This window comes from Panthera onca, chromosome D3, assembly GCF_046562875.1.
Source record: "Panthera onca isolate mPanOnc1 chromosome D3, mPanOnc1 haplotype 2, whole genome shotgun sequence".
NCBI lineage: Eukaryota > Metazoa > Chordata > Mammalia > Carnivora > Felidae > Panthera > Panthera onca.
Window position 1 is genome coordinate 33,228,843 of NC_138350.1, and position 13,051 is coordinate 33,241,893.

The 13,051-nt window shown below is 44.2% G+C and overlaps 1 protein-coding gene across 1 annotated transcript in view; it reads left to right on the forward strand.

The window, feature by feature from the left end:
• Positions 1-12,480, forward strand: part of LOC132675676 (piezo-type mechanosensitive ion channel component 2-like) — a 29,419-nt gene extending 16,939 nt beyond the window's left edge. The window contains exons 9-13 of the mRNA XM_078435425.2: positions 2,803-2,961; positions 4,684-4,831; positions 10,120-10,308; positions 10,643-10,735; positions 12,304-12,480. Coding sequence (XP_078291551.2) covers positions 2,803-2,961; positions 4,684-4,831; positions 10,120-10,308; positions 10,643-10,735; positions 12,304-12,480 — 766 coding nt within the window. The remainder of the gene's footprint in view (positions 1-2,802; positions 2,962-4,683; positions 4,832-10,119; positions 10,309-10,642; positions 10,736-12,303) is intronic.
• The last annotated feature ends 571 nt before the right edge of the window (positions 12,481-13,051 follow it).

Below are 13,051 nucleotides of genomic sequence, written 5' to 3' on the forward strand. Positions count from 1 at the left end.
CCATAGCTGCACACCTAAGACTAATATAATGTTATATTATATTAGTATAATTAGTATAATTATATTATATATATTATGTAATGTTATATATAAAATCTCCTATGCCCTTTGTAGACAGAGGCTTACCCTCACCTCTAGCTTCTGGTACATCCATTTTCTGTCCCTACAATTTTGCCTTTCTCAGAATGTCATTTAAATGGATCACACATCCTATGGCTTTTAAGGCTGGCTTTTTTCACTTGGCATAATATATTTGACATTCATCCATGTTGTTGCATGTATCAGTACTTAATTATTTTTTGTTGGTCAGTAGTATTCTATCATGTAAATGTACCAAAGAGTGTTTAAATATACAAAAGTTGAAGGACATTGGGGTTGTTTATAGTTCTTTGGCAATTACAAATAAAGCTGCTATAAATATTACCAAAAAGAAAAAAAAAATGGCCACAGAGATCATTTCTGTCTCATTGGATCTCACTTTTGAGCCTCACCTAATGGTAATTCCTAGTGCAATGGATTACCCTATCTTTATTTTTGGACATTTGATTCAAGATATATTAGGACTGGTGAGCCTTGAGTCTACATTGTCAGCATGTCAGTGACAATATAATTTCATGTCATTTCAAGCCATGCTGCCATCACTTGTTAACATCCCAGATTCATTTTTCCTCCTCCAGATATTGTTGCTAAAAATTTTACTCATTACTGTGCAAAAGAAAGCAGTCATTAATAGTTATGTTATCTAAATCCTTTTCAAAACAGGAAAAGAATAAGAGAAGGAACAGATTAGGAGTTGAAACTATACAGAAAAAAAAAAATGATGGCTACCAGTTATAATATTCAGCATCAGGAAGCTCCAATATTTTAAATAATTCATCTGATAAGTGATGTTTTCTGTGCGTGGGCACGTGATTTATTTAGTCCACAAACTTTCAGTGGTTGCCTATAGTCTACAAAGTGCTGTGTGGCTGGTGCCATGGGGGACAGATTGGTGAGTAAGGCATAACTCCAGCTGCTAGTAATAAAGCATGGAGAGACCACCAAAAGAAAAAGTCCTTCACTGTGGGACAACCTTAATGTTCCTATTAGATTTAACAGGATTACTTACTGATTAACTTATTCCAAGTTGATTCACTTTAAGGTTGAAGGAAGGGAAATGCTCATTTATTTTTTCAAGTTTTTATTTAAATTCCAGTTAGTTAACATAACATACAGTGTAATATTAGTTTCAAATGTATGATTTAGTGATTTTGAAATTTACATACAACACCCGGTACTCATCACAACATGGGTTGGTCCTTTTATAAGGGATGGAAGACAACACAGTTTTATAACCTTTTTTTTTTTAATGTTTATTTATTTTTAAGAGAGACAGAGACAGGATGAGAGTGGGTTAGAGGCAGAGAGAGAGGGAGACACAGAATCCGAAGCAGGCTCCAGGCTCTGAGCTGTCAGCACAGAGCCCGATGTGGGGCTTGAACTCACAAGCTGTGAGATCATGACCAAAGCCGAAGTCGGACGCTCAACCAACTCAACCACCTAGGCGCCCCACAGTTTTGTAATTTTGATTATAATTTTGATAGATAACAATTTTTCCTCATGCAGTTTTCATATAAATTATTTGTAAAATCCAAGGACATTTCCCTGGAAAGCTGAAAGAATGTTCTTTCTTACTATTACACCAATAGAGACAGTCCCTAGAAAGGGAAAGGGAAGGAATAGTTGATATTGGCTCTCTGTAAAGTTCTGATATGTTTATTAATAACTTGTCAAGTGCTAGATCATGGTCAAGTGTATTTAACACATTAGGACCTGAAATACCAAAGCTGGTTTCTCTACAGGGGAAGACACTTCTAAGAACTACTTTTAAGATTTCCAGTTGTTGAGATCCACGTAGAGGTTCCTAGGTCCCTGAGATACATAGGCCAGTGCATCCCCGGCTGGTTCTTAGATCTGGTCAACTAAATAGTATTTTCAGTAAAAAAAAAAAAAATAACACATGTCTTCTTCTAATGTCAGAATTAAAAGTTAAGACGACGAATCTGAAACATAAAATAAAGAGGAATAAAGAGGAAGCTTTAAGTGTTGCTCTTAACTTGAAACCCAGGGAAGATGGTACAGAAGTCTTGGCAAAAGGGACTACCATTTCGACTGCTGAAGATGTCATTGGAGAAAAGAATGTTAGATCATGGAATCATAGATTTTCAGAGCTAGGGAAAGTCTTCAAATGAAGACAGATGTCTTGAGCATGATGGCTGGAGGAACAAACGCAATAGGTTATAAACACAATTGGAACCAAGGGTGTTGAAACTTTGTTAATCCACGACCTGCCTTTATAGATGGATAGCAAAAAAGGGGGGATTCATTCCTCAGGATACCTCCTCCTACACCTTCCAAATGACAGGTCCTTTGAAGTAAAAAAAAAAAATACATCTTTTTGATGAACTTTAATTTAGATCACGGTAGCAGCATCTTTCACATTGTGAGAAAATGCTCATTAGTAAATTCGCTTAAAAAGAAATTAGTTTATTCATGACCTAAACAACTGAATTATGCACTAACACATTGGAGGCACCATTTGTAGAATTTTTTTTAATTATTAAACTTTCTTACCCTACTGTTTGCCTTCGAAGTGATCTACTACTAGGTGCAGAGAATTCCTTACAATTGACTGAACTGGCTCTACCTACCAGAGGGGCAATTCGACTTTTTTTTTTTTTTTTTTTTTTTGAATCCTAAACTGGTATGCTCTTATACTAGAAGAATATTCCATTATTTCACTTTTATGTTTTTGCGCTTTAGGAAATTCAGCCAGAACCTGGTTTTTCAGCTTTGGTACTTTGTGAAATGTGTTTACTTTGGGTTGTCTGCCTACCGAATCCGTTGTGGCTACCCAACGCGAGTCCTTGGAAACTTCCTCACCAAGAGCTACAATTATGTCAACCTCTTCTTGTTTCAAGGGTAAGGAAGGACACTCTGTGTTGTCACAGTCACTCACAGAGGGGAGGCTGGCAATAGAAAGGCACTTGTTTCCTTGGGAAGAAACAGGAAGGTGAAAAAAGGCTGATGTGGCAATTTAGATCATCACAGAACTCTTACGACTTTTGGCAAAAGACAGATACGCCTCTTGAAATAGCCTTTCTAGGTGTAGTTGCCACACACCTGGTCAGCATAGAGTTCTAGAATTATCCACATGGGTTAATTTTCTATTACTGGATCCTGCATAATTACTGTGGTAACATTTCAGGATGAAAACCAGGGATACACGATCCTTAGGTATTAATGTATTTCTGGGCACAATGGAACAGAAATTCGGCATTTGTACTATTTGAAGATCCCCTTGGAATTTTGCGTATACAATGATTTCCTCCGTTGAAGAGGGCCATTTATTCCACCTAACGTCAACCTGAATGCCACATGACTTGCTTGTCCCTGGTAGTAAGTTAGCTACTAGACAAGGCCTATCGGCTCTTCCGTGTAAGAATTTCGTTGGTAGTATCTCCTCTCTGTTCCAATGAAGATCATACCACAGCCCGGAAGGTGAGGCTGCTCATGGCACCGCTGGCTCCTTGGTTGTACCAGACCTGGCGACAGGTGACTTAGTCACAGAAGAGGTGTTGACTGTGCTCGGTCAGTCACTTAGTGGTGTTCTCTGTGTATGGCCTGATATTTCTTCAATGGGCTGGATTAGTGTTCACTTGGCAGAGCTGAGTGGCTTAGGGGAGAATTTCCGAGTATAACCCAAGCTGCTCTGAAGAGCCTAGGGTGAACCTAGGTCTCCAGCTGGGAGAAGCTCTGTGTTAGTCAAGAAGCAGGGAATAGTTCCTAGGCCAGAGAGGAGCCCACACCAACCCATTCCCAAATATGAGAACGTAAGGCCAGAATCTTATTAACCTGAGGCAGCTACTCAGTCCACCGTCTACTAAGTCTACTGTGTGCCCCCAACCCCATGTCCTGCTCCCTCTGACATCTCTCATCTCCCCTCAGCTTTCACGTATCAGGTGTACAACTTTTCCTAGCTCATTCAACAACAAAACCCCAGTACTCAATAATCCCGCGACCGACAGATTCTCATAACATAAACACATACACGTTTTAAAATGTAAAATGATGGGTCTTTTTGCAGAAGATATTACCTTAAATGTAGAAAATCCTAAAGAATCAACCTAAACACGGTTGTAAGTAATCAATGAATTCATCGTAAAGTTGCAGGATATAAAACCCAACATGCAGAAATCAATGGTGTTTCCATACACTAAAAACAAAACATCAGAAAAAAAAATAAAGAAAACTATCCCATTCATAATAGCACCAAAAACAATGAAATACTTAGAAATAAATTTAACCGAAGAAATGAAAAGATCTGGGCAATGAAAACCACAAGACTTTGATGAGAGACATGGGAGAGGACACCTTCAAACTTATTTAAAAGGCAATCCTAATTTGTTAAGACCATCAGCAAAAAGAAAAAATAGAAAAAAGAATGGAAAATACTAATTCATACATTGACTTAAGATGAGAAGCAGTTGTATTCCAAGTTAATTTTACCATAAGGGTCACCTTGAGAATTTTTCCCAAGTCATAGGGGCTAAAACGATAAGGAACTACATGAGCTCCCGGGGTTGGGAGGATGACGGGGGCCACCCCACAACTGCCTCTCTAGCAAGATGTGGTTTCTGGCAGGTTCCGCCTCGTTCCCTTTCTGACTGAGCTGAGGGCTGTGATGGACTGGGTGTGGACAGACACGACCTTGAGCCTCTCCAGCTGGTTCTGTGTGGAGGACATCTACACTCACATATTCATCCTGAAGTGTTGGCGGGAGTCTGAAAAAGTAAGCCAATAAAAATGCCTTACCCCTTTTCGTTTCCCTTCCATCCAGGCTGGGTATAAGATTCATGCGAATCTCTGCAAGCTTTGTGGCCAAATACATGGAGGCAGGGGACAAAGATGGTGAGGACCTGTGACTGTCCCATTGGTTTCCACCCCAGTGGACTTGGGAATTTTGGACTCACTGCTGCCTTAGTCAGCAATGGCATCCAGATGTGTTCTTCTTTGGCCAGCCTATATTGTAGTTATTTTTAAAAGAAGAAATGATATATTGCTCTGTGACCCCATAATTCTTAAATGGCTCATTTGGGAGCAGAAGGGAATGTGGTAGGATGGAGAAAAGTGGGGTCAGGTGGCTTGGACTCAGGCTCACCCTCTGATTCACTCTTTGATGAGCGACGGGACAATATAACTTCGTTGTGCAAAGGAAATCGAAGTGCAAATATTTGCTTATTCTGTTAAGTTGAATATTAAAGTTTGAATACGGTTACAATTACTGTTATTTATTGGATTTTTTGCAAAAGCTTAACGTCGGAAACAGGAGTCATAACAGCAATGGAAATGCTCAACAAGCATTGGCTGAGGTGGTAGAAAGTATCCCGTTTTTTTCTCTCTTCTTGATAATACCCTCCTTGAAAAAGTTCCCTCCAGTGTATATAATTTCTAGTATGTTCTGCTGCTGCTTCTTGGAGTTCCAGTTTCATAATCATGGGTCCCACTGACCTGCGGCTCCTGTATTTGTGGGGTTTGTGAGAGTAAAGGAGACAGGGCTGGCAGTAAACTTAAAATCTGCTAGCTTGTCCTCATTTGTAAGGAGCAGAGAAGCTGATAAAATGACAGAATATGGCAGATATTCTACCAAAGGGACTTTGAAGGTAACAGTCATGGCGATAAAGCATCCAGAAATCGTGACCAATGAAGAAAAGCGGGAAGAACCAAGCATTGTTCTGTCGGAAGTAGAAAAACAAATGGAAGGAAGCAAAGATAATAGCCGCTTTTAACTACTTGAAATAGTGGGAAACAGGGGGAAAGTTTGAATTTGTCTAGAAGATGCAAGATAACAGAGTTGAGACAGGTTGGCAAAAGCTCTAGTAAGCTTCAGTGGCATCTGAAGAACTTCCTAACAGTCGAAGCTACCCCATCACAGACTGGCTGCCTCAGGAGGTGGCCGCTGCCCAGAGGTGTCCACATACACACCGTCACACAGAGGAGAACTTACATCCCGAAACCTCTGTGCTGGGAAGCGTAGGTCCTAGATCTATTCATTCAGCAGTTTATCATATCAGTTGTCTATTGTTGCTTATCAAACTACATCAAACTTAGTGGTTTAAAAATAACCACCGTTTTGGGGGCACTTGGGTGGCTCAGTTGGTTGAGCCTCTGACTTCGGCTCAGGTCATGTGGGTTCAAGCCCCACACTGGGCTCCCTGCTGTCAGCACAGAGCCCACTTCAGGTCCTCTGTCCCCTGCTCTCTCTGCTCCTCCCCTGCTCGTGCTCTGTCTCTCAAAATAAATAAACTTTAAAAAATCACAACCATTTTCTTTGCTCACAATTCTGCGGGTCGGCAGTTTGGGCTGCATGTCGCTGGACAGACTTGCCCAGGGTCATCCTGTGGCTGCTGTTCCAGAGGGAGCAGGCACAGGCCAGAGAAAGGCCCGAGAGAGAAGCGGTTCAAGAGAGAGGCAAGTGGAGAGGGTAATTTCGGAATAGAGAGGATCTGAACCTCTGTAGATGGGAAGGAAAAGAACAGTAGAGAAAAAGAAAAAGAGAAATTCTTAGCATCGAAGCCAAAGGATAAAGGTCTGGGTGGGGGCCTCGGGAAGCGTGGGACCAGAGACGTGGGTGAATAAGTTAGTAGTGGCAAAGAGGAGTGGCCATCCTACGGGAAGCTGGGGAAAGATGTGGTGAGCCGACTGCACACCACATAGCCTGGCTTCCGCATGAAGTAGACGAACTTATCTGTTGACAGCAGGAGGGAAGGACGGCATCCTAAAACCCAGAGCCTGTCCACTGAGCACTGGAAACCGTGAGATACTACTTCCTCTGGATGAATGGGAGGGGAGTCCTCAGGTGGGGGTTTCTGAATCAGAGCTCACTTACTGTCCCACATCGATACAGGGCCACCTTTCATGGGAGCAGCTGTGTCTGCCCCATTTGTTAGCTCTTACAAGCTTTTCACTGCCTTTGAGCCAACAGGTGACAACCATCTTTTTTTTTTTTTCAAGTTTTTTTTTTTTAATGTTTATTCATTTTTCAGAGAGAGAAAGAGCCAGAGCGTGAGCAGGGGAGGGGCAGAGAGAGAGAGAGAGAGAGAGAGACACAGAATCTGAAGCAGGCTCCAGGCTCCGAGCTGTCAGCACAGAGCCCGACGCAGGGCTCGAACCCACAAACCGTGAGATCGTGACCTGAGCTGAAGTCAGATGCTTAACTGACTCAGCCACCCAGGAGCCCCAACAACCTTCTTAATACTATAGTGAGGAAGTCACAGCCATTGCCCGTCGTCCTTTTGAAGGACAGGGTTTGCAGTGCCCTAGAACACGAAGCATTTCTCCCCACAAAGGGTTTACGAATATTGTTGTCATTTTATCTTCAAGAAATAAAAAGCCTCATTTCAATGTATCACCTTTGGTGATACATGCATCACCTCTACTTAAATATATACTTCTATCTTATGCTCAGTCGCTGGCTATTTCAGAATAAGAGCCTTTTATTTATTTTATTTTATTTTATTTTTTTTAAATTTTTTTTTCAACGTTTTTTATTTATTTTTTTTGGGACAGAGACAGAGCATGAACGGGGGAGGGGCAGAGAGAGAGGGAGACACAGAATCGGAAACAGGCTCCAGGCTCCGAGCCATCAGCCCAGAGCCTGACGCGGGGCTCGAACTCACGGACCGCGAGATCGTGACCTGGCTGAAGTCGGACGCTTAACCGACTGCGCCACCCAGGCGCCCCAATAAGAGCCTTTTAAATCACACGTAGTAGAATTTGCTAAGGAACTTAGGTGTGTGGGAGGTCAGTGTCAGGGGAGTCCAGGCAAATCTGGCACGCGTTTTTACTCCGTCCCATCAGAGACAGAAACGTTACCAGTGACCGTCTCTTGTCCAGTATAAAGCAGAAGAGTAAGCTGCTTTTAAAAGTAAATTTTCATGGGGCACCTGGGTGGCTCATTCGGTTAAGTGTCCGACTTCGGCTCAGGTCATGATCTGGCGGTTTGTGAGTTCGGGCCCCGTGTCGGGCTCTGTGCCGATGGCTCAGAGCCTGCAGCCTGCTTCAAATTCTGTGTCTCCCTCTCTCTCTTCCCCTCCCCTGCTCGTACTCTGTCTCTCAAAAGTAAATAAATGTTAAAAGAAAAAATTTAAGTAACTTTTCTTAGGGATTCTTCCAAGTCGAATGTGCTGTGCTCCAGGGCCTTTATGAACACACTTTATGAAGCCAGAACAATTTCCTAAAAGGCAGAGTGTTGGCACAGGAGCACACACAAATGCAGGCCACTGGGTCCCAGTCCTCGTTTCCAATGATTTCCAGGCAGCCACGTCCCAAAACACTTTAGGAAGCTGATTGGAAATGTAGCCTGGAAGGTTATGCAGACTGGGAGACCCAGAAGAACATTGACTTACCCAGGAAAAGGGTGACAGGCAGTGCAGGACAGGAAGGGGACGGTCCCTTTGAAAGGTGAAGGGGGAAGTAGCCTCAGAGTTAGAGAGAGGTCCAAAGGTCCTGGCCGTGTCCTGCCCCGGGGCTGAGCAGGAGAAGGGGGAGAACGGAGGGGGAGGTTCTGGGGATTTTAGCAGTGAGCCTCAAAGGGTGGCCTCCAGGAGAGGAACGGATATGGCACCACTACAGTCAGAAGAGACCCAGGCTGTTCTTAGCAGAGAAAAGTCTTGAACCAACAAAACACTTCACCCCCTTATGCCTGAGCGCTCCTGCGTGAGGATGAGAGGCCGCTTGTCTAAACTTGCCTCCCGGAGAAAAAGATGAAAAAGCAAGCCTGTGTGTGTGTGAATATATATCTGAAATTCTCCAATACTGCAGTTTTTCTTCCACAATAGAAAATTATAATCAGTGGCCTCAAATTCCAGCGCAAAGATACCGAAATACAGTGCTGGATCTGAACATCATGCCCTAACTCGGAGCACAGCCACTGAGAGGCACTATCTCCTGAGCACAGAATCCATAATGCTGCCCATACTGGCTCCCGTGCCCCCACCCCCGTCCAGCCCCCGCCCTATACTTCCAGGCCTGACTTCAGCAATCACGGACGGCCAGGGCCCATAGAGCCATTGTAGCAGTGCTGGCTCCCAGACCTCTGTCCTTGTTTGTCGCTTGTCACATGAGCTCAGCGCCTGCAGGCAGAATGTGGATGAGTTTTCCTTACCTCACCTCTAGTGAAATGAATGGCTGCCTCCTGAGGGATTGTGCCCCCCAGGATAAATCTCACAGCCAGGCTGGGGAGTGGGGGTAACCCCCATATTGTGTGTGCAGCCCAGCTTCAGGGGGTGACCCTGGAAGGCAAAAAGGTCACGGAGAAGCAACATTTAAGCCAGGATTACACATGCATATCTGAAGCCCTTTTGATTCCGGACAGCAAAGCTGGCTCCTTGTGCCTTGCTTAGGAGCAGTGCTTGGTGGGTCCCTAACAAAGCTGATGGAAGTGATCCCATCCCTACCAAACGCACTGCTTTTGTAGGAGAGAGCAGGTCCCTCACGTGACGCACACTTCTGCCACCACCCCCAGTTCCTGCTGTTCAGCACAGCCCCCGCTGAGGACCCGCGTGGAGTCCTGGCGGCCGAGAGAGAGGGCTCTTCTGATCGTACAGATCTTATTGCAGGGCTTGAACCACACTGCCTTCTGACAACGTGTGTCATGAATGAAGTGAGAAACTTTTTTCCACCCACCAAGAGCAGGTGGTTGATAGGCACAGCTTTGGAATATTCAGGAATTTGCAGTGAAATGTCTTTCTCCCACATGATCCCTTGAAAGCAGAGGCTTTGTTCAGCGGTATTTGATCCATCGGTCCATAGGTTCATCACCAGCCAAAACCAACACAGTTTTAAGGAGAAAGTCCCTCGGGTCCCATTGGTCCCTCGTGGCACCACCGTGGGGACGTGTTGGGTGCTCATTAGAGCTTCACATCACTACTTAATTTCGTAGAGTGACCCGAGCGAACTGAGCAGAATCAGGACTCAGTCGGGTCCCGCGGCAAGAGCGCGCACCCCTCCTCCCCGACCCAGACCCCGCCTGCTTCTCGGGGCCAGAAGCCTGAGCCCGGTGTGACCCCTCTGTTGCAGAGATACCCGCAGCCCCGGGGGCAGAAGAAGAAGAAAGTGGTGAAGTATGGCATGGGAGGCATGATCATCGTTCTGCTCATCTGCATTGTCTGGTTTCCCCTTCTCTTCATGTCCTTGATCAAATCTGTGGCGGGGGTCATCAACCAGCCCCTGGACGTCTCGGTCACAATCACCCTGGGAGGGTACCAGGTAACCGCTGTGCACCTCCCCCAGGGCTCACTCACCTGCCGGCGCCTTTCCCAATAAACAGCCACAGGATGTGGAGTTAGCTTTGGTGCTCCACATTCCTCCCTACATTTCGGCTGGTCAGCAAATACGTGATGTATGAGATAAGTAAAGCACAGAAGACAGTGAAAGAATCGTTTTGTTCTGGTTGGGTAATCACTTCAAAAAGAGATCTCTGAGGCCAGCTGCCCTCGGGTGCCCGGGGGGGCGATAACGCGGCGGAAATATTGTTCTTTTAACCCAGGACGCAGAGACGGGCCTTGGAGGGCTAACGGCACCTTGTTTCTTTGTTTTCCAGCCTATTTTCACAATGAGTGCACAGCAAAGCCAGTTGAAAGTTATGGATCAGCCCAAGTTTAATAAATTTATGAAAGCTTTTTCTAGGGACACTGTAAGTAAATGCATGTAGTAGATCTCTGTGAAGACCTTTCTAGACGAAAGGTGAGCTTACTGCTTGTCATTTTGTTCACTCCTCTGTCGTGGCCTGTGGTGGTGGCAGGGACTTGTCAGGGGTTACCAGGGGTTCGCAGCGCATTTCTGGCCACTGGCCCCTTCGATACTCTGAGCCATTATGTCCGTATCGTTGGATATGTGTTAATAAACATAATTGTAATTCAGGACATTTTAATGTAAGCTTAACAGATGTAGGTCCTCTTTCATATTTTTAATTTTTTTTTTAATCGTAGTAGATACTGACCCCTTCGATGGGTAGGTCTAATCTGAGAATCTATAGTAAGGGAGTCATTCAAAATGTTGGAAAAGCTCTATGCAGGCCCTTGCTTGTGCTGGCATTCTCTGCATTAGTAAAAGCTGGAAGCCACTGAGGGCTTCATAACTAGGGACCGGTTAAATAAGTTATGGCAAATGTATCAAGTGAATTTGATAGGCACTGGCTTCCCTAGGGCGGTCGGCGTGGGAGAAGGGGACCACCGCTTTGCATTTTATTTACGTGCTATGTCGTCTGAATATTTTCCGAGCAGCGTCTTTCATAATACAAAATAGTCATTGCAGAGACTCTGCATGGCGTGAACATTTCTCAAGATAAAACCTAAGTGAAAAAGGACACACATTCCTATTTTTTAAATTAAAACAAATGAAATCTACATGTCCTACCATATATCACAGCGGTGATGCCCTGGTGGTAAAGTTGTGGCTCATGTATTCTCTTCCTTATCTTACAAACTTTTAATCACATGATAAATCGAGCTTTCAGAATTAAAATTTGCTTTACAAATAATACTTTGTATTTAAAGAAAATGATTAGGCACACAGATGCTTATCTCCTTTATAAAATTATCAGCCTCTAATGCACACTGCCAAAACTAATCTTGAGGGATGTGCAGCTGTGAGACAGGACCAGGATATTGTGGGTGGATTAAATTTGACTGGGTGGTGAGAGGGAACACCCCAATAGTTGATACATTTCCTTCTTAATGGGGAGGAAAATGACACCAAGTCATTTGTCTTTTCTTTATTGATGAGTTGGGATGATCCCATAGCTGTATCGGTGCGGCAACATCACCAAGATTGCTCCACGGCACTCGGGCTGCCCATCCCTGTGGGGAGGGGAACAGAATAGTGCGATAGAGCATGAAGACCGTGCACTGTAAAAATTGCCCTTCCTTACTAAGAATTCCCCTTCATGTAGCCAGTTACAAAGAAGAGTAATCACTGTATTTGTACATCACCACAGGGGGCACATGGGTGGCTCAGTCGGTTGGGCCTCTGACTTCGGCTCAGGTTATGATCTCAAGGTTGGTGGGTTCGAGCCCCACGTCGGGCTCTGTGCTGACAGCTCGGAGCCTGGAGCCTGCTTCAGATTCTGTCTTCCTCTCTCTCCGCCCCTCCCCTGCTCACGCTGTGTCTCTCTCTCAAAATAAACAAACATTTTTTTTAAATTTTATTTGTACATCACCATATATATGATCTATTTATGCATGTGTATTTGTGCGCATACAGGGTGCTATGCAATTTCTGGAAAATTATGAAAAAGAAGACATAACTGTAGCAGAACTGGAAGGAAACTCAAATTCTTTGTGGACCATCAGCCCTCCCAGTAAGCAGAAAATGATAAGCGAACTCATGGACCCCAATAGTAGCTTCTCTGTTGTTTTTTCATGGAGCATTCAGAGGTAGTTACTGTATTTCCATGCATAATTTCCCCTTTCCCCCCAATCTAAACTCGGGGTGGGGGTGGGTAGATAGAAGTAAGGAAAAGTCGATGATGTGGTTTATAGCTGACATTACACTTTGGGAACATTCACTCGATGCTACAGCTAACATCTGTGTTTACTAAATAACAGTTTGCCTAGGAATCTCTGACAAAAATAAGAACTTCTTAGTTTTCCTTTTTTCTACTCCAGTTTTTAAAGAGAGGCTGGCAGTGAGTTTTGTGAATGAGAGAGAGAGAGAGGTAAAGCAAAAAGAAAAAGTGTCATGACTTATAAAATGAAATGGTCTGGATGATTGTAAGATTTCCCTGATCTAAGATTTGGTCTGAGCAATAAAGAATTGGCAGTCTCGGGAACCCGAATTCTCACTCGAATCCCTCCAACGTAGGGCGGTCCTGTCAGATCTTTTCTCTAAGCAGGAGATGTGAGAGCAGCCTGGGAGTCCCAAGATGGGGAGAGCTGAGAGAGATTCCTTCTCACCTAACCTGGGCCCATGGCCAGCACGTGGCCACTACTGCACTTGTTGATCTGTGTTA